Source organism: Aythya fuligula, chromosome 17 (assembly GCF_009819795.1).
Source record: "Aythya fuligula isolate bAytFul2 chromosome 17, bAytFul2.pri, whole genome shotgun sequence".
Taxonomy (NCBI): Eukaryota; Metazoa; Chordata; class Aves; order Anseriformes; family Anatidae; genus Aythya; species Aythya fuligula.
Genome location: NC_045575.1, coordinates 1090036 through 1111243, shown reverse-complemented (window position 1 = coordinate 1111243; position 21208 = coordinate 1090036). Strand labels below are relative to the sequence as shown.

The following is a 21208-nucleotide window of genomic DNA, read 5'->3' as shown; positions in this document are numbered from 1 at the left end:
TTGAAAAGGGGCTAGGCACAGCATTTGGCTGACCCCGGCAGGATTCTTCCTTCACATAATAGCACCTAGAGATAAGTGATCCAGTTTACCATGAGCACTGGTGCTTGCAGGGTGGGATAGCTCAGTCTGTGGGCTGTGGTTCTTCCTGACAGGGATGTGCGGGGTGCTGTCAGTGCTTGGCTGGGAGCCAGAGCATTATTCACTGAGAACTATCCTCCTTAATCTGTTCTGAAGCCAATTAAGCAACTTGCATCCCCAAACAAGGATTGGGCACATGGTGCCATTTCTTGGTGTTTAATAAGTTAAATCTGGCAGAAAATCCAGCCCATAATCAGTGAATCATTTGTTTCCCTGATCTGCTCAGAACCTTGTTGTCAAAATATATGAGGCTATCCGGCCTCGTATTAAGCCGTTTTCTCTTGCCTTGTTACCTGTCATGGCTAAAAACAAAACTGAAGGTCTGCTCAGTCCATCAGATCCATTCTTTAGTAATGATTTTGAAGATAAATGGGAAGTAACTCTTGAGTAGCCGGTCCTCAGTTGAAATGAGCTAGAACACACTGCCAGGTGGCAACACAGAATGATTTTTAATAGCTAACAAGTGTATTAATAGGCAAATAACAGTTCAGTTTTGAAAAACAGCATTTGCATGAGGTTTTGAAGACAACTAGGAAATAAGGAATATACTCTAAATCCAATAAAAATATCTCAGTTTGAAAAATGAAAAAGTTACTGCTTTCTTTCATGCTGCTGTTTAAGTACTGCATGGTTAAATCTATAATATTTTAAGGTCTTCTGTGGCTAAAACGAAACATTCAAACTCTCAAAAACAGAATAACAAAACATTAAAGGGATAAAGCTGGTAATTTACCATACCTCATCAAATATATTCCCAGTCAGTAATGTAGTGGTGTTCATTATTATCTTCTGTTTCATCCACTTTAAGATCTTACTTCATTTTCCCCATATAGATCAGCAGTAAGACTGTAGGTTGTATAGATCAGTGTGCTTAAATATCTCTATTAAAATAGCTGTTGAGGGTTCTTTGGTTAGGTGGAGCTGTTCTGTGTTTTAGGAGACACAGATATAATTGGAAAGGGGTTTGAAACACCATCTTTAAAACTACTTGTTTTATTGTTCTGCAGGACAGGATTGATGAGGTGGAAGAATGGGACTAAAAGGATGCTACACTCTTTCCTGGGGTTGCCACAGCTGAAATAACCTGATATGTTATGGCTTTACATTTATTAGTGCATTTTCTTATTTCTACAGTCACAGTCCTTTCAGACAGCACAAAACCAAAGATAAGCATGAGATCGACCGGATGACGCTCACCGTGGTAAGGATCATGGTGGCAGTTGCAGTTACATTCCTCTTGTTTACTAAACTCCCATTTCCTCTAAAAAGTGGGAAATAGCCTGCTTTCTGAGCAAGCTGTATTTACACATGAAAGAGTTGTTTACAAATGCTGTCGAAGAATGTTGCTTTGCTATGTGGAGAAGGCAGGTCACAGTACTTCTGTAATTAAATGTCTCTTTTTGTATATCTTTTTTCACAGAACGTGGAGTTACCAGATTCATTTTCTCCTGAACTAAAATCCCTTTTGGAAGGGCTCCTGCAACGGGATGTTAGCAAGAGACTTGGGTGCCAAGGAAGAAGGTAGGTGTTATCTTCTTGGACCACTGCCTTTAAAGATCACCACTTCTCTGTAAGTGAATGAATTAGTTTTGAGTAAAAACCAGCTTCCTGTTATGAGGATTTTATTTTATATATTTTTTTAAGGAAACATTAAAAAGTGCAGTTGCATGGAATTACATTTCAGCTTCCTTTGGTTTGCACAAATCTTTGGACAATTTTTGTCATTAAAGGCACTTTTTTCTCCACCCAAGTTCTCTGCAATCATGCTCATATCAGATGGTGTTTATATATATTTGATTATGGATGTTCATATTTTTGTCCCTTTATTGTTTTTTGTTTTTGCCATATTGGGATGAAGTTGTAATACTTCATTCGGTCATATTAATTGCTAAAATTCCTTGCTTTTATAAAGGAAAAAAAAATACAACAAAACAAGCATGGAAAGCCACGGATACTTCCTTTTCATTTTGGGTTGCCTTTTGCCAGATATAAATGTTTCATTTAATGAGTCTAAGAAAAAAAGACTTTTTTTTAACCGGTCACAAAGTACTATTTGCTTCTGCTGTGCTTATCTTATTTATAGCTGTTAACTAAAATTGTTGTTATCACCTATTTAAAAACCTAGTGCATTTCTTCTGAGACTGGGAAAGAAAATTATGAGAAGAGTAAAGAACTGTAGAGAAATCATTGGCAATGTATGCTACCTGTAATTAGTAGTCCCTACTGAGGCTGGCTGTAATTCCAGTGAGGTGCTCTGATCGTTTTTGTATCATGGAGCCTTCAATGATAATGGCCTGTCTGAAATTGCTTTTCAGCCTTGGGCCAATTGAGAGCGGTTGTTTACTTTGCCATAAATGAGGTATAATATCAAATGGAGTAGAGTAAGTTTGTTATTTAGAAGCAATGTATGGGATCTGACAATGGAAGAGAACTGTTTATTGTTAGAAATGATGGAATACCATAAAAAAATGAGGGTGATTGTTTGCCAGAGTTACAGCTTTTTCCAATGTTTCCACATTAAAGTCTTCTCTTTTGTTGTTTACTTAGGAATACTTTTTTTTTAAAGAGAAGTCATTTTACTGATGCTTTCAAGTGATACAAATGCTTGACCTTTGAAAACTTTAGATTTCTCAAAGATAATTTGGTTTGAAGGCCCTTTCGTTTTGTTGACTTCAGTTACTTTCATTTTGCAGTGCACAAGAAGTAAAAGAACATCCTTTCTTCAAAGGGATTGATTGGCAGCAAGTGTATTTACAAAAGGTAAAGGACTAAGAGAGTAACCATAACTTACATGGTAAAGCAGTAAAAATAAAGTATGCCTGAACAGGTGATGGATGGAAAAGTTGTGTGTTCCTGTCCCCAGAACAGATACTCACTTGCACGAAAGCACGGTGAATGGTTGATGAGAACTGTTGGGCACTCATTGCTAGAAGTCTTCCTGATCAGTAGTACTGAATTATTTGTTATCGGGGTTAAATGACAATGTGGATTCTTCTGCTTGGCTGTCTCAAAAATGCATTATTTTTTTTCCAACAGAGTTTTTTGAAAGCTTTTACTAAATTAGTGAGAATTTATTTATCTACAGAATGTATTTAAATAATGTCCGTTAATTTGTCTGTAATTATGCTGCTTTGAATTTCTAGTATCCTCCACCATTGATCCCTCCCCGGGGAGAAGTAAATGCAGCAGACGCTTTTGATATTGGGTCATTTGATGAAGAGGACACTAAAGGAATTAAGGTATACAACTTTAAACAATATGTAAAGAATGGCAATTTGACACTTGTACTCATCCCTTCATGTGTGGCATGCCATTCCTTTGCTTCAGGGGCAAGGAACTGTTTTCAGGTTTGTAAACTTAATCTGTGCCCTTATGAAGTGGTAGTTTGGGCTAGTTGGCTGTTTTTTGTTGGTGATAGTGTTTTTTTTCACTTGTCAAATCTTTATTTTTAGTTTGACTGAAGTCTACTTTCCTATCCAAATGTTTATATGATAAAAATAAATATTTCAAATGGCCAGACAAATTCTGGGAAATCCTTTGTTTTCAGGAGTACTTAATAGTTTGCAGTTTTAAAAATTGTATCTAGTTCCTGGTATGGGGAGTGGAAAAAAACCTGCTGTTCCCAAAACATTGTTTGACTTAAATGTACGCTCAGTAGAAATCCCAAATAATTTTGTAATTTCTTATATTTTTAGGGTGATGCTTTTGGGACTCACAGTAACATTTTTATTGCTGGTGAAGTTCTTTGTTGGGTTAGTTACATGTACACCTTGGGTATCAGTAGCAAATGAGAATAGCACATGAAGACGGAATGTATAACACAGCTCTCACGCAACGAATTAAGGAGAAAAAAATAGCCTCTTAGTTTATGAGACTAACATTATCTTCCTGTTGCATATTCCAACTGCAAAACACATTAGGAATGTGAATCCTCTTGATATTCTGAAGGAGGTCTTTTTTTTTTCTTTTCTTTTTTAATTCTGGAGAACATGCAGTTGATAATTTGAGAGTTGTCTAGGATTTCTGGAAGTTATTTTTGGAAATGACTTCTCATTGTGTAAACGCAGTGTTTTTGAATAAGTTCTTGTACAGGTTGCAGCTGAAACCTTGTACCCGCAGTGCTGTGTATTATCAGAGGAATGTCCAGTCATCTGAAAACCTATTTTGGAGAAAAATACTAGTGAAAGCTTGGATAAATTATGCTAAATCATATTTTAATAGTGCTTCCTTATGTTCAGCCAGAACAGTGGAAAATTCTTGAAATAACAAACTGTATATTAATGTAGCATCTTTGTAAGGTAGAAAAGTAATGAGAGTAACTACCAAGTCCTGATACTATTGAAAAATGTAAGGAAAACCATACAAAGGAAAAAAAAAATAAAAGGAGCTATAGCTGCTGGCCTATTCCTGACCCATGTGGTACATCCCCTCTCCTGCACCTTCCCTGGAGGCTTTGGGACAGCAGTTGGATCAGTGCTTCTCTTAGGTCTGTCCCATTTGCTGCTTTTATGATGTATTTCCTCAACAAATCAAGCTTTATTCTTGTTATTACAGAAGTGAGTCAGGAGAGAAACTAATTGCTCTAAGCTTGATAAGCAAAAAAACATGTGAGCTACTCACTGTGCCTAAAAAAGGAACTTGCCTGTCAGTGTCACCTGCTGTGATTACAGAAGTTGGCATAGAAAGGATTTTACGTGTTTAAAGAGAAACGCAGAGATCCCAAGATGTTCTTTATCCCAGAAAATTTCACATCTTCACTGTCAGCGTGGGTCTAACAGGATACCAGCTCCCTGAAGCTCTGCAATGCTGTAATCCCAGAATTTGTAAATTCAATTCCAGAAGAACACCTCGCAAGGAGAAGCCGGGTGGTCTTTGTATTCCCTTAGGATGGTTGATCTGATGTTCTCCTCAAGGCTTGTACCTGTCAGTTGTACAGCCAGATCTCTTTGTGTAACCTTTACTTGGGCTGCCCATAAGGTAAACCTGTCCTTAGCCCCAAGTGGATGAGGAAACGGTGCACAGCTGCTGGCCGTGCAGGTTCACGGGGACACCGCCACTGCTGGGAGGGGGCTCGGTAACCCCATCCCTCCCACTCAGCTGCCGCCGGGCGTTCCTTAGCATGACAGTGTCAGTGCTGGGTGCTGGGCTCCCCTCGCTCCTGCTGCAGGTTATATTTACCCCGCGGTGCGTCCCGTGACACCCTGAGGGACACATGCCCTGGAGGTGGCAGGCTGAGGGGGACAGCGGTGGATGGGGGCTGCTGCGGCCTGGGGGCTGGCTCTTCCCTTGGCACAGCGCTGTGAACAAAAGTCCAGTTCTCTGTTGACCCATCCCCACGTGAAAATCTTCAATAATTGTGGATTGAAAACATTGATCACTTTTTGTGCCTTGTGGCTAAACCCAGCGTGCTGTGGTACCAAGCAGTGCCCCTTCTGAAGACCCTGGACTTCGGTCCCTTCAGTGCAAGTCAGTGCAAGTACTGTACGTAGGTAGGGGTGAAGGGAGAAAGAAGCCAAACAACAGGAAAATAATGAGGCCTGCAGCATTCGTTACTGAATTCTAGAGGTTTATCATTAGGAATGTACAATTAAGTTCTGAAAGCATGGAAGGCATCATTGTTTAAAAGGTACTGTTTAATTTAGAGTCCTAATACTGCATAATCTATTTATACTTAATTTGTCATACTGGAATTTTTGTGCAGACAAACTTTTTAATACTATTAGGCATTTTGTTAACATTGATTATGCAACAAAGTTAAGAATCCACTTCTTGCATTTTAAATAATTACCAATCGTAAAAACTAGAGAACATAATGGGACAAGGTTGAGTAAGGCTTTTAGAGCTTTCAGACTAAACAAGTTTTGAACAGGTGGTTTGTTCTTGACATATAAATTAATATCTATGCTTAAATTAGTATCTCTGCTTTCTCTTGTGGGCACCTGTTGGTTCAGGTAAGGTTAGAGTTCAGTGCATCTTTTACAATAATCCTGTTATATGGAAAACTTCTGGGGAGAAGAATAGTAGAACTTACTAAAATGCTGTTTTTTATGTTGTTTTTCTCTTGCAAGCTGCTTGATAGTGACCAGGAATTATATAAGAACTTCCCTCTGGTAATATCGGAGCGTTGGCAGCAAGAAGTAGCAGAAACTGTTTATGATGCAGTAAATGCAGACACAGATAAAATTGAGGCCAGAAAAAGGGCTAAAAATAAGCAGCTTGGCCATGAGGAAGGTAATCTTTCAAATACACTTCTCTTCATCTTTTACTGCTAGATAGTAGTAATTCATGTGTTTGAAGTTCCACACAACAGACTCTCATATTACTGTCACTCACCAGTAATTGTTAGAATTCATTTAGTCACTATTGTGTTTCTTAAGATGTTTCTTAATGTTTTGAAATGCTGTATGATGGCATAATGTTTTGGAAAGTCTTTTGTAGTGTCTTGTAAAGATTATTATGTACAACCTTTCATCGTTTTTGTTTATTGTGCGTGCTCAGAAAAGGGTATGTGGGATTTGTTATCATTACAAAGAAGACAGGGAATATAACACGAGGTCCTTCACAGCACACTTCACTGGTGTGCACAGGAATGTTGCACTGCAAACTCTGAACTTTGGATAGCAGTATATCATTCTTTTAATAGTAAGCCAGGTTTTAAGAACCAAATTCAGTTCTTAGTTACTCCACTGCAGTCTCATCAGCTCACGTAATTAAGGCAGAATCGGCAGAATTGTGCCTTTGCACACAGAACCCTTACTGCACGCCTGTTGGTAGCACACTGAGTCACACGTTCGGGGCTACATCCTTCATCAACATATCACATCTGCGGCATGTTTTTAGGCTATGCCTTGTTTTCCACACTGATGTTTCCTGTCATTACAGATTATGCACTTGGGAAGGATTGTATCATGCATGGATACATGCTGAAATTGGGGAACCCATTCTTGACTCAGTGGCAACGTCGTTACTTTTACCTCTTCCCAAACAGACTTGAATGGCGAGGAGAAGGAGAGTCACGGGTAAGTCAGGTTACTCCAGGGAGCAGCAGCTTCCAGGGGCGTGAGAGACAGGTGTCTCTTGAGGCAAATCTGAGAATTCATACTCAGATATACCTTCCACGAAGGAGAATTTTGTCTGAGTAATCACCCAGTGGATTTGAGTCACTACTCAAGGAAACTTATCTCAAGTTTTGCCTTAGTTAATGGATAGCTACACTGCATTGAGGAAACATAAAATTGTCTTGAGAAACCTGTTTACTTTGTTTTATTGTGCTTTTAAAGTAATTTGGTAGTTCATGGTGTCATTTTTCATTTAGGACCGCTGGACTATTTATACAAAAAAACATAAACTGGTAAGGTCATAAATGCTATAGCATTTTGTTTCAAAGAAAATGCTATAGTAACCTTAGTTTAGTCCAGCTGTGATCATGTAGTTGGCAGATCACTTGTATGTTTAGTTAAGTAAGGGTTTGGAGTTCTGAAATGTTCTCATCTTATGGTCTGCAGGGAAACCTTTGCTGCAAACTGCTATATATGTTTGCTTCTGCGTCAGTGTATAGTGCTTAAGTATTCCCTTTCAGCTTTTTGGTATAGTCAGTAAGGCGGTCTTGTTTTTTTTTTAAAACAGCAGTAATGTTTGGAAAATATATAAAATTATATGCAATTCTCTTGAGGGAAGATAGTGAATATTTTGTATGTAGACACACCTATTGGTAGATTCTTATTTCATACTGTCATCATTGGCTCTTTTAGCTTATATTTTGTTATCTCTGTTTAAGTAACCAAGCCCCTTGCTAAATCTCTCTTACCTTATAATCTATTTTTAGTTCACTACTCACCCTTCAGAAGTAAAGAATGTTTGATATGACAATGCTGTTAAGTTGGTAAATGACGGTTAATGTTTGTAACTTCATTCATGTGTCTAATCCAGAAAAAAATAGCCATTGGTTTTATTTGATGGGCAACAGGTTTTTTTCATATCATTTCTCTGCTTTATTTTTGTAAATACTACAGCAAAACCTGTTGACAATGGAACAAATAGTATCTGTTGAAGAAACACAAATTAAAGATAAGAAATGCATCTTACTGAGAATTAAAGGAGGAAAACAGTTTGTCCTACAGTGTGAGGTAAGACGCTTGTTTTTCCATAACTCTTAATCAGACATTTTACATGTGATAGAACAATTGAGCATTTTTTCAGGACCTCCCAGTGTATGTTGACCAGTGCACTTTATGTAGCTAACTTGAACCTAAGTGAAACTAAGAAGTTCTTATCACACTATAGTTCTGAAAGCAGGAGACCTGCAGGTGTGCCACTTTGTGTCATGGATTTCAATGGCATTTGGGCCAAAATGAACTGAGTTTATTAAGTAAAAACTTCAAAACTTCTCAACCTACATGAGCTTCTAAGGCTGTGTTGGCACACGCAACTCACTGCAGCTGGTACATGGTAGTTGATGTGTGTGCAAGGGAGGAAGCACACAACTCCTCAAACGATTTGGACCATCTGTACTTGCTGCTGATGTGCCTGACTTTGGCAGGGCGATGGAGAAGCAAAGGGCTGTGTGTTTTCAACATCCAGAGCTACTAGTTCCCTCAGGAAATTAAAATAAGTTGCTCTAAGTGCTATTGAAAGGAGAAGACACTATTGGCAGTTTTACTACGAAGTGCCAAACTACTTCTGTATCTCTTTCAGAGTGACCCAGAATTTGTTCAGTGGAAAAAAGAGCTGACAGAAGCTTTTACTGAGGCACAGAGGTTGCTGCGTCGGGCTCCAAAGTTTCTCAATAAATCTCGCTCAACAGTTGTAGAGCTTTCAAAGCCACCGCTCAGCCACAGGAATAGCAATGGTCTGTAGGAGAACAAAGTTCACTTAGGGAAAGCTACTGCGTGAACATGTTGAGTTTCACAGAATCCTTATGAATTACTTTGTGCAGTCCTGGAAGCGGGATGTGCTTAGGAGAGGAAGAATTAGATGTTTACAGCATGGGATAATGTCAGAACTCTGTCTCTGGAGGTGGTGAAGACTGGAACAATGGCAAGTGAATTCATGCTCCTAGCAGTGGTGGAAACTATCACATGTAGAGGCTGCATATTGCTCCCATGCATTCCTGCACCCTGGCGGTGTCTGGAAACGGTCCGTTACTCTAGAACTACTGATGGAAGGAAGATGCTGTTTTCTCTGCAATACCCTTGTTTGGTGCATACCAAGCCTGGAAACTGAAGTGGTTACTGCTGGCTAGAATTACACTTGTGTGTGATACCGACAAATCCCTCAACTTTGGAAGGAGCTGCAGACTTGCCATGTTGGATAACCTTTAATCTGTCGTGTTGCCATGTTCTTTCCGACCATTACTGCTGACTTTATAATAACCTTTCTCCATACTGCTGATGATCAACAGTGTGACTCTTATGCACTTCAAAGTACTGAATTCTAACTGTCCTGTGGTTTAAATGTTATTGCTACTTCATGGAAGCATTGAACTCAAGTTATTCACTTGGTTTGTTGTACTCGGTAATAGTAGCTACCACCGTTTTGCTTCTTCTACGTATATGCAGTACTATAACTGACACAATAGAGTAATAACTGGTGAAGAGGAATTTATGGTAGCTTCATCTAGTGCTCTGTTGTATAAATTGACTATTTTAGCACAGTTTTTAAAGAGCAGATTCCTTTTGACAAGTTTACAGTGAATATAAAGACAGTTCTTTTCCATTTCAGGTCAACTGCACTTTTTAAAAATTAAAAAGAAATTATTCAAATCCAATGCATTCTAGTGCATGTACTGGGTTAAGATGTCTGGGTACCTCGGTACGTATTCTGGATCACTCTTCAGTTACGGGACTTGTGGATCCTTGTCTGTTGTACACAAAACATAAGCAAGTGTGTTCTCATAGCATAGCTATCCCAGACTTTCACTGTAGCTGAGCTCTGGAGGTCGTGCTTACATCACATGGCTCGGCTTGCAAAAGGATTTTTAATTTTCTTTTCTAGAGAATTCAAAATGTCCACATTGAAAACAGTTTGAGAATACTGAGGATGGAACTCACAAAATGAGCTGATCAAACGCCAGATTTATATTAATTCTGCCTGAGACATCAGTCCTGTCATGTGGAAACTCTTTGCAAAAGTAACGATATAATCCCTAACTGGTAGACAACTTTAAGCATGTGATGTCAGCCTCTCCCTAGTCATTGTGATGTTTTATAAGAGTTCTGTCAGGGCCAAATTTAAGCTTTTTTTTTTTTTTCTGATTCTGTGAATGCCTTAGAGAACATTTTCTGCCCAGTTACAGTGGTACAGCTCTCATAGTCCCTGAAGATGGTGAGAACTGCATCCCTGTAAGTGGGAACAGAAGCTGCACCAACAGCATACTCTCTCCACCTGGTGTGCACAGTTTGTCTCGCTTGTGTTGCTAGCAGATAACCACAGAGTTGTAGACTTATGTCCTTTGTAGAAAAAATTACAAATTGGCGTAAGTAGGAGAACTGTTTTGAAAGTATTTGTTTATTGAACACTCTAGTGATAAAATCGGATGTATTTGCTTCTAAAAGTGAGAGTGGCTTAACTGCATAGCGTGTGCTTTCACAAGTGTGCAAACTCTTTGGTACAAGCTGGTGCAGCATAAAAGGAAAAATGTGTTTTAGGAGATACCCCATGTGAGTCAGGCGATATCTTTTTGTGAGTTTATCCCATTTATTTTTTTATTTACTCTGTAAAAAGAGTGCTGATGTCTCTGTCCTTGCTGGTAAGTGATGTTCAGTGCCTCAGCATCCTCTGTAAGGAGAAGTTGTGGTATTTACTGAAGTTGGAATACAAAATGTCTCATCTTACTGGTGTTGACTGTGCACAGGGTGTCATTAAGGTTCTCCTGCAATACCATGCAATGCTTTTATTTTTCTTGTTGATTTGGGAAGAAAACTCCAGTTACGATAAACTCTTCTCCTAGCTCTCTTGTAACTTGTTCATATTTCCTTAGTTCCTTACTGGTTCTGTTTTCCTCTTTAGTTGTTTTCCACGGTTGCTTTGTACGATAGGTCCCTGTTGGCAGAGGCTGGCAGTTTGTGATGCAGCACACCGTAGCTCTGGGCTCCGTAAGGCGGGGTAGATCTGCAGCTGGGAAATGGTGCCTCAAAACCACAGGTATTAGACAAAACAACAGCTGTGCATGACTTACGGGAATAGGCGTATTTGAAGGGCAGTGGAGTTGGGGTGGCCGTCGGACACGCTCGTTAACCTGGGGCTGATTGCCTCGCCTGCGTCAGCGGTGGCTGGGGCTGGCTGGCAGCCGAGTGCCATCCACAGCACCGGCCGGGACAGGAGGGCAGCGTTCCTGTCCTGTAGTCTGATTTATCAGTGACATATAGAAGATCTGTACTGCTCACTCACACGGCCGTGCTGGTACGGGAGGAGAGGTTACCAGAGCAAGAACCCCGCACGCGTTGCCCACGTTATGGCCCCAGCAACGAGGGAAACTCTGCGGAAAGATCCGGGTCTCGTGGTGTGGGGAGAGGTCTGGAATTTGGCCATTCAAAGCACGGGGTGCCGTGCTACCCCTAGCTGGTCGTTCCTGGTCTAGGTACTACATTCTCCAAAGGTTTTTCTTGGACAAAGATGCTTGATGGTCTTATTTTACATGAGGGTCTTCAGGTGTACGCGTAGAAAATGTTGTTGAACACTGAGAAAGTAAGGCACGGCATGAATTTTATGCATGTTGACCACATTGGTAGGGCTTGTTTTAAAGTTCAGGGAAGTAAAGATAAAAGAAATTAGAGCTTCAGGCATCAACAGAACCAAGTGAATGATTAAGCACAGGTTTTTAAACAAATCTTCTAAAAGTCCTATAAAAAATGCTTCTGTACCGAAGATTTATGCACATAGGGAAATTGTTTCTTACATTTCAAAATAAGAAACGAGATGCTAGATAAAGCCATATCGAATACTCCCCTGATGTATCCACATGCCGTCTGCGTTGCAGGGATTATTTTCTAGTTATTCCTTGTGTCCGATGAATGAGCTGATAAATGCAGGAAGGCTAGATCCTGGAAAGCAAGTGCGTGGGTGACGTGACTGTCAAAGATGTGTGATTTCTGTGGGAGCTGGACTCAGGGGCTTCGCAGTACCTTCCAGAAGAGCTGGGGCTCTGCTCTGTGTTCTTTTCTATTCCTTTTTTTTTTTTTTTTTTTCCCCACTGTGAGGTAGGGGGGCAGTTCTGATGTGTGGGACTTGCTGTAATTTAGTGGCTCATTTAAAGATGGGGATACAGCAGAATCTTGCCAGGTTCAGACTTTGACAGATTGCCATGTAAGTACAGGAGGAGCACCCCACCAGTTACTCAGGCTGCAAGCAGTGTGTCCCCAGGGGCACGAGCACGGTGTTCCCTGCCAAGTGTTCCCTGCGTGCCAGCTGAGACATCCCGTCATTGCCAGCATAAATGTGGCAATTCTGTTCAAATTTGGTGATTATTTTGCATACTTATGCAACTGTTAAAGGAACGTATTTATATAAAATCCTTCATTCAACTGCAGGCTATCCACTTCTCTAAGTTTTACAGCCTCTTGGTGTTACTTATGCTCCGACTTGGTCTGGTGAGGTCTAAGGCTGCCGTCCTGTTGTGCCACATGGGGATGAGCCTGGTGGCACAGATCTGGAGCCGATGCAGTTGGTGCTGATGTTCCCAGCGTGGTGCCCCCGCCGGGCTTTGGAGCAAAGGCTCTGAGCACGCTGGTGGCTGCAGGACGTGGCTGGGGGACGTGGGCAGCGCTCTGCTGCATGGTGCAGGGCTGGGACGTGCGCCTCCGGTCAGATGCCCCTCGAGTCCAGCAGCTCTCCTTCAGAAAAGCAGCAGCAGTTTTCTTCTCCTTCTGCTGAGGCTGAAAAAAAATAATGAATAGGATCACCAGGTTGGGTTTGGTTTCACAATAAACGCAGGTGTTTGCAGCCCAGCGTTTAGATAATAGAAGTATTGTGAATTTGGTGCTAAACAAATCCGAGTTGTGATGCTGGTGATGCCGCCGTGGCTCTGCAGCTCCTGTCCGCAAGGAGCTGTGTGCTGCGGAGTTACTGTGGGCTTCAGCCTCAGGTGGCAGGAGATGTGTCTGGGGACAGGGGAGGCCCTGCAGCTCTGCGCCTTGCTCTTCTTGGCAGCTGATCAGCTTAAGGACGAGATTCTTCTTGCATATCACTTACCTGTCTACGTAGCAAGTCGCATACTGCTTTTACTGTTCCCCACGCAGCAGATGGCAATGACACAGTTACTTTAACTCTGAAATGCTCACACTTTAAGTATATATGGAGGAAGGACTATTTTGAAGTGTACAGTAGAAAGTAAATAGTTCTAGTTGTGTTGATTAATATAAGGAATGAGTCAGTTCTACAAATGAGAAACCTGAAAAGCGTATTTTGAAAAAGCATAGTATTAATTTTAATATTGTAAAAAAAAAAAAAAAAAAAAGGAAAGGAAAATATCTAAAATATACAGAGAACATATGTATATCCAAATGTCTGAGGAATTTCAAGATAATCTACTTTTGTTTTCTGTTGATTTCTATTCCATGGTGTACATATTGTGTGGATTGAACATTGGCTGTTTTAATACTATTGTTAAATTGTATTTTTATTTTGTGTTAAACTAATCATCACAGACTCAGCTTTATTTTGTTTATGTAAAGGTCGCTATGCTATGTAGGTATAAAACCAAGAATTCTATTTTAACAAAAAGCATTTTATATTATTTATTAAATACATGTTTCTCCAACTTCTGACATTCCACAGAATTTCTGCTCCATATATGTATAGCTTGTCTGAAGAAACGGCAGTTCCTTTCAAACAGGATCAGTCAGCTTTATTCTGTTTTTCAGAATAAAATTGGAATAGTTTCAGTCTGTCCCAGTAACCCGTCTGTTACAGGCATACAGAATTTCATGCGTTATCAGGACCATCTCTAGGTGCAATGGTTTATGAGTGCAGAAACATCTGAAAAATCCTTGCAAATAACCCCTGGGTCTGGGCGCTGTAAATCCCCCTTTGTTCCTGTGTTCCGGTGAGTGACGTTTTACGCACAGTCTGCGGTGGGTGGAACAAGAATGAATGACCTTAAATCGGGGCAGGGAAGAGTCAGCTCAGATATTAAAAACGCTCTTTAATTGTGAAGTTGACGAACTAATGGAAGAGGGAGCCCGGAGAGGCCGTAGACCTTGAGCCCCGGGATAGGGCAGGAAGCCGTCAGCTCTGAGCCCTTTGTGTCGAGCAGCTTGTGCGGAGCGTTGGGTTGTAGGGCAGGGATGGGCGAGCTGGAGTCTGGCAGAGGTGGTTGTGGATGTGGCTGGGATGGTCCCCGTGGGCAGCAGCCCTGGAAGTCCATCGGGAGCAGCTCGCCTGGGGCTCCTGAGCCGTGGTCGGGGCATGTGAGTGATTTGGGGCAGCGCCAGAGCCAAAAACCTTTGCTGGAGCGCTGCTGCAGATCTGTAGGTAACAAAGCCAGACACCCCTTCCCAGGCAGGGTACGAAAATAGCACTAAATTCATCAGATAACTCATTTGCTAAAAATAATTCTGCTTTCCCATTGTGGTCTCTGCGGGTTGAGGAGTGCGTTTAGGTGTTGAAGTACGCGCTGCTCACTTCCACCCGCTGTGGCGCTTGGAGCATGTCCCTGTTTGGGTGTAAGGACGACATCTCGAGGGTGAGCTGCTGTGTCTGCCCTGCTGGCAAAGCCACCTCCTTGCTGACACACTGCATTGGTGCCGGGGGGACCCACAGCAGGACGAGGGGGCTGCTCTCCCCCACCCTGCCTCTTGCCCTGCTTCTCCCTTCCCACCCCATGCCCACCAGGTCCCCCCTGACTCCTGCACTGGGCCAGGAGCGCTCGCACTGCCTGGGGTGCTCTCATGGGGCAGCTGCTGTGGGCTTGGTAGGTGCCAAAGCCATGTGCCTTTAGGAAACCTGAGGATGAGCTCAGAAAGCAGGGGGGGAGTGCCTGGGATCGGTGTGACTCGCTGCTTTGCCAGGCTGGGAAGGGAGGCGGACGCGGGCTGTAGCTGCCGATCGGTGCAGGAGGCTTCCCGGCTGCTTTGTGTTGAGGACAGGGAGAGAGCAGGTGAGACAACAAAGAAATGGGTCTGAAAAACAGAATAAAGTGAGAGGATCCTCTGAGAGGTGTTTTCATGAGCACTGTTTCAGTGACTAAATTCAGTCCTTCAAAAAAAAAAAAAGGAGCAGATTCACATGAATAGCTACTAGTGATTTAAAGAAATATATTGAAAGAGAACCTGTTTTCAATGTGTAATTTAATGGTAAGAAAAGCCAGTATCTGTAAATAACTTTAGATATTGTATCTATGAGAATCATCATTTGTTTTATGTACTTGGCTCTTTTCATATTTATTGTGCAGAGGAGGGTTTGCCCCTTGCTGGTATTTACTACTGCACGTGTGAGGTAGTACTTTCACAGAGACTATGTTCAGAGTTTACAGTCCTCCGCAACTTGTGACGTGCCACACTTAGTTAATTCTGCCATTATTTTTTTAAAGGATTATTTTGGAACAGCTAAGCTGCTTTTGTGTGTTGGTCAACTGCTCTCATACAAAGAGAACCCCAATAAAAAATGTCATTTGAGCGTGTGCTGCCGCTTGGTCCTTTCCCGTCTCGTGGCTGTTCCCGGAGCCTCCGTGGAGATGAACGAAGGTGACCGCAGTTCTTCCCGACAGTCTTGGGGTTAAAAAAGGTGGGAAGAGTTTAGGGAGCACCATGTCGTGGTGAGAGCCTTGGGCATGGGGTTTGCACGTTGCACACCACAGGGCATGGTGGCAGCTCCGTTGTCTGCCAGGCCCCGCTGCTGCTGCCTGGACCCCACGGAGAGGCTGGGTGCCTTCGATGGATTTCTCTGAATTTTTCTCCAAAGCTGTGCCTCTGTTTCCCTGATTCACCCAGAGGTGAATCCCTTCTCTGACCAGAGAAGTCACTCACAGGCACAGTATTTTTTCAGTCTTTTTCCACAAGGCGCTGCTCCACAGGGTGGGAGGCAGCAGGACCTGCGTGTGAGGGTCCCCGATGCCCCCCCAGCCACCGCCTCTGGGGCTCTGAGCGTGATCCTCAGCTCGGGTGTGCTGCAGCAGCATGGAAACCCACCCCATGCCCCCCAGTGACCCCTGGGCACAGCACTGGGATGCCCCAGCGGTGCTGGGGTGCCCCTGCCCTGGGGAGCTGGGGCTGTGGGGCAGCTTTCATGGGGGGCACAGGGAGGCTGAAATCCTGGGGCTCTCTGCCAGGGCTCCCTGCACCTCCTTGGGTGCCCCAGGGCCAGACCCTTTGGTGTCATCACCGCGGTGGCACAGAGCGGGGCAATGCGGGCACGGAGACGCATGCGGGGTGGGCGCAGCAGTGGGGTCAGCAGGGCCCCAGACCCCCTCCCTTGCCTCTTCCAGCCAAGGCCCCGGTGCCTCCAGCCGCCTCGGCGGGGTATTTTTAGCAGTGACATGTGTCACCTCAGCTGCCACCGCGGCGAAGGGCGGAGGGGGAGGCGCAGGCAGCCCCCCCGCCACGCCTGCTGCTGCCTTTGCTCTCCGGCTCGCCAGGGTCCAGCACCGCCGCAGCGCCCGGTGCCACCGGCGTGGGCCAGCAGCCCCCGCGCCCCCGGCACCGCACGCAGGTAAGGGGCACCCCGGGGTGGTCTTTGGGGTCCGGGGGCAGGTCAGGGCCCAAACGGAGAGTTTTGGCCATGCTTTTAGCCCGACACTGGGCCCCTCGGTGGGGAGGGCTATTTTTAGGTGGGAATGAAGGGCGATAGCAGCAGCCCCGGCTCCGGGGGCGGCCTCCAGCAGCCGGTCAGTGCCGGGGGGCTGCGGTGGGAGCGGGGATGGGGACAGGGATGGGGATGGGGAGCACCCTGCCCTGTGCTGGAGGTGGGGGGGACCCCTCGGTGGCCTCAGCTCCCACCAGGTCCTGGGAGGCAGAGGAGTGGGAGCGAGCCCCCGGGCAGCTCCGGCGTGGGGACCAGACCCACGTGGCTGTGGCCCAAGTGGGGCCGCGTCCTGCCCCCAACCTGGGGAGAAAAAGAGGTGTTGATGGTGGTCCTGGCCTGGGTTTGTGGGCTTGGTTGAGGTGCGTCCCCCTCCGTGCCTCAGTTTCCCTGTGGGTTCAGACATGGGGTCCCTGCTACGGGCACCGTGTGGGCTGGGGGCTCCACACAACCTAGGGGGCTGCTCCCCCCGGGGCTGCAGAGCCCTGCTGTGGGGTCGGTGAGGGGGCAGCTCCATTCCCCAGGGGGTCTGTGGGGCAGGTGGCAGCCGGGACACGTGGCGCCCGGGGCTGTCGCCCAAGAAGGCAAATGACATTCCTCAGCCGGGCTCCTGGGCCGCTGCGGTGCTCCTGCCCTTTACTGTACAAGGCGAGGCGGGCCCGGCGAGCCCCGACCCGCTCGGGGCCTGAATGATCCCGACAGGTGAAGCCGGGATCAGCCCTCAGCGGGGCACGGGCACGGCTGCACCCTGCACCGCCCCGGTGCCACCGCCACCCGTGATGCCTCCTCCCGGCACCCCCTGGCCCCGCTCCACGCCAGGAACGGAGGCGGCCACACGTGGCCGAGCGCTCCTCGAGGCTGTAAAACGACCCGGACCCCACATGGCCGGCTCCAGGCTCCTGTCCCCGTGCCCATCGGGGCCGGTGATGTCCCAGGAGGGTCCCCCAGGCCCAGGCCTGGCCCTGGCTGGCAGCCCCCCTCACTAACTCTCTCCTCTCTCTCCCCTGGCTCTCCGTAAGGCTCTGTCCGGTCTCGCTGCCACCATGGCCATCTCCTCGCGCCTCGCGCTCTGGGAGCAGAAGGGAAGTGTTGGTGGGGGCCGGCGGGAGGGGACGCCCCTCGGCCACGTCCCCCTGCCCTGCACATCGCTGCGCTCATGCTGCTTCCAAGCCTTCCAGCCCGGGGCACTTTGCAGCCTGAATTTTCCATCCTGAGCAATTCCCCTGCTGCTGGCGGCTCTCTGCAGGGCTGAATTTCGGGGGAGCCCACGGGGTTTGGTGCTGGGTGCTGCTGCGGGGTGGCATGGCAGAAGGCGAGCGGCTGGGGGGGCCCTGTGCTGCGGGGGGCCCTGTGCTGCCAGGGGCTGGGGTTGGGGCCAGCAGGGCCCTGCGGGTCCCCGCGCTCTCAGCAGCTCCTTGGCCCCCTGCAGCCCCCCCTGGGTGGCCAGGCTGGAGCTGCACGAGGGACTTTTCTTCCCAGCACTTGGCCTCCTGTTGGGTGCAGCCTCCCTGTGCCAGCCTGAGGGGCTCGCTGGCAACATGCACAGCTCCTGCAGGGGTAGAGCAGGGCCGGGTGCTCGGCTCAGCCGCCCCTACGTGCTCCTGCTGCTGCTGTCCCCGTGGGGCTGGCTGGGCTGGGCTGGTGTCCCCACACTGCTCCCGTAACCCAGCTTCTGCTCCTGCAAACAGATCCGGGAGGAGGACCGGGCCCCCCCACCATCTGCACCCCCCCTGCTCCTCTCTGTCATCCCTGGGGGGTTCATCAAGCAGCTCGTCCGCGAGACCGAGAAGGAGTCCAAGGAGGCGAGATTGAAGAAGAAAGCCAAGGCCACCGCGAAAGAGGACGTGAGTACCGAGCAAATCACGACTGTGTGCCCTCCCTGCAGCACTCAGGTGGCACCTTGGGGCTCAGATGGGGACGTTCAGGCTCGTGGTGCACTGCAGGGGTTTGTGCGCTCCCCCTGGCCAGGCCGGATCCTGCCCCTTCCCTGTCGGACCCTCCTGAGGCTCCTCTCCTTCTCTTTCCAGCCCGCGGGGGAGGCTGGTGGGGGCCGCACCGGGGACCCCCCAGCTGCTGGAGGAGCCGCGGCCAGCAAGGGGCAGCCGCTGCAGAACGGGCTGCACGCGGAGGGGCAGGGGGGCGAGGGAGGCCCAGCCCCCCCAGGCACAGCGCTGCCATCCGGGAGGGCTGCACCGGGTCCTGGCCCCTGCAAAGCCCCGGCCCCCACCCCCAGTCCGGCAGAGACCCCTCACCCGGGGGCTCCCGAGGCAGCGAAGCCGTCGTCGTGCCCTGAGAAGAGCCCCAAGGATGCCCACCCTGGGGGGAGCCCCCCAGCTCCAGCCCCCGCGCCCAGCAAGAGCTGCAGCAAAGGCCTGGTGAAGGAGGGGGACGCGCTCAAGGGGAAGGGTCCCGAGGGCAGCAAGAAGGAGAAAGGGGCACCTGAAAGCAGCAAGAAGGAGAAAGGGGTACCTGAGAGCAAGAAGAAGAAGGGGGAACCTGAGAGAAGCAAGGAGAAGGGGGCACCTGAGAGCAGTACGAAGGAGAAGGGGGCACCTGCGATCCGCGAGGGGCCCACAGCCAAGGGGAGGACCAAGAGGGAGCTGGCGCTGGCCAAGAAGGAGCCGGAGAAGATGAAGAAAGATGCGGGAGGCGGCAAGAAGGAGGCGAGGGAAATTAAAGGGCCTGGAAAAACTACCAACAAGGCTGAGGGACCGAAGGGGGAGCCGGGAGGCATCCAAGGGAAGGCAGAAGATGGGGCAAAGGAGGCAGGGAAGGCAAAGGACAAGTCAGGGAAGAGTAAAGAGGCACCGGAAAGAAACAAGGAGGCACCAGGAGAGAGCAAAGAAGCAAGCATGGAGAGCAAAGAGGAGACGGCAGACAGCACAGACCAGGACCAGGTAATGCCTTTTGCAGATTTTGTCCCATATTTTGGGGTGTGGGTGCAGCTCTGTGCAGCTCCTCCTGTTCGTGTGCCCTCACCTGGGGGCTGGGGGGGAGGCAGGAGGGCGGAGGGGGGCAGTGCCAAGGGTTGGAAGTGTTTCCGTGGATGGGGACACAGCTTTTCCTGCTCGGTTTCCTGCCTGTTCCTGCACATTTCCCCTCTCTCCTCCCCGCAGGCTCCCAGGGACGTTTGGTACGAGGCGGAGAAGGTCTGGCTCCTCCAGCGGGACGGCTTCACGCTCGGTAACTCCTTTCCTTTCCTGCAGCCAGCTCCAGGGGCACTTTGGGGTCTGGCCACGGGACGGGAGCCGGGTGACCCCTTGACAGCCCCATCACCCACGGGCTCACGCTCGTCTCGTTGCAGCCACGCAGCTGAAGCCGGACGTGGGGACGCCGGAGCTGCCGGCGGGCAGGGTGAGGCTGCGCCTGGAGGCGGACGGCAGCGTGGCCGAGGTGGACGAGGACAGCGTGCAGCGGGTGAGCACGGCCTCTGCGGGGGCTGGCACGGGGCTGGGAACCCCGTCCAAAGCCCCGGGCACGGGGCAGGATGCCACCGTGGAAGCCGCCGTCCCGCTCGCAGGATGGCGAGGGCGCGGTGCCGGTGGCCACCAGGACGGTGGCCCCGGTCGCCGGCTGCTCCCCGACGGTTCTCTGGCCCCTTCCCTACAGAGCAACCCCCCCGGCCTGGACCTGGCGGAGGACCTGGCCTCGCTCATCAGCCTCAACGAGTGCAGTGCCCTCAACACGCTGCGGCAGCGACTCCGTGCCCAGCTCCCCTACACCTACGCCGGGCCCAGCCTGCTGGCCCTCGGGGGGGGGCACAACGCTGCCAGCCGGGCGGCGAAGGTGAGGGGGGGCCCAAAGGGGTCCGCATCCCTCGGGGGGGCTGTGATGGGAGGCGGGCACCGACCCCCCCCCCCTCCCCGGGGATGGTGGTGGAGGAGCCGGGAGCTCCGGTACCGGCAGAGGGCACCGTGGCACCACCGCAGCCGCACGGCTGGGGGGCTGTGGGGGGTGTGAGGGGCTGGGGGTCCTCCGGAGGGGTGTGAGGGTTGGGGATGCTCTGGGGGGGTGTGAGGGGTTGGGGATGCTCTGGGGGGGTGTGAGGGGTTGGGGATGCTCTGGGGGGTTTGCAGGGCCCGGGTGATGCTGGAGGTGTGTGGGTTTGGGGATGCTGGGGGGGTGTGAGGGGTTGGGGATGCTCCTGGGGTGTGTGGGACTGGGGGTCCTCCGGGGGTGTTTGGGGTCGGGGATGCTGGGGACGCGCCGCTGCCAGCCCAGAAGCTCTCCCAGCAGCCAGGAGCAAAGCTCTGCCTCGCTGTCACTGCAGCCAGGAGCAGGTCAGGGCGCGGTGTTTGCAGTGCACGGGGAGTCCCAGGGGAGTCCTGCACCCTGG

At 48.3% G+C, this 21208-nt stretch overlaps 2 protein-coding genes across 2 annotated transcripts in view; both read left to right on the top strand.

Moving 5' to 3' along the window:
- GRK3 (G protein-coupled receptor kinase 3) overlaps positions 1 to 15754 on the top strand; it is a 67066-nt gene extending 51312 nt beyond the window's left edge. Inside the window, exons 14-21 of the mRNA XM_032198708.1 lie at positions 1273 to 1339; positions 1559 to 1659; positions 2832 to 2898; positions 3282 to 3377; positions 6207 to 6369; positions 7021 to 7157; positions 8151 to 8264; positions 8833 to 15754. Of these exons, the coding sequence (XP_032054599.1) occupies positions 1273 to 1339; positions 1559 to 1659; positions 2832 to 2898; positions 3282 to 3377; positions 6207 to 6369; positions 7021 to 7157; positions 8151 to 8264; positions 8833 to 8994 (907 nt within the window). The 3' untranslated portion in view covers positions 8995 to 15754. The remainder of the gene's footprint in view (positions 1 to 1272; positions 1340 to 1558; positions 1660 to 2831; positions 2899 to 3281; positions 3378 to 6206; positions 6370 to 7020; positions 7158 to 8150; positions 8265 to 8832) is intronic.
- A 2161-nt stretch (positions 15755 to 17915) lies between these two features.
- MYO18B (myosin XVIIIB) overlaps positions 17916 to 21208 on the top strand; it is a 55601-nt gene continuing 52308 nt past the window's right edge. Inside the window, exons 1-6 of the mRNA XM_032199046.1 lie at positions 17916 to 17960; positions 18561 to 18716; positions 18900 to 19769; positions 19989 to 20055; positions 20177 to 20289; positions 20482 to 20658. Of these exons, the coding sequence (XP_032054937.1) occupies positions 17916 to 17960; positions 18561 to 18716; positions 18900 to 19769; positions 19989 to 20055; positions 20177 to 20289; positions 20482 to 20658 (1428 nt within the window). The remainder of the gene's footprint in view (positions 17961 to 18560; positions 18717 to 18899; positions 19770 to 19988; positions 20056 to 20176; positions 20290 to 20481; positions 20659 to 21208) is intronic.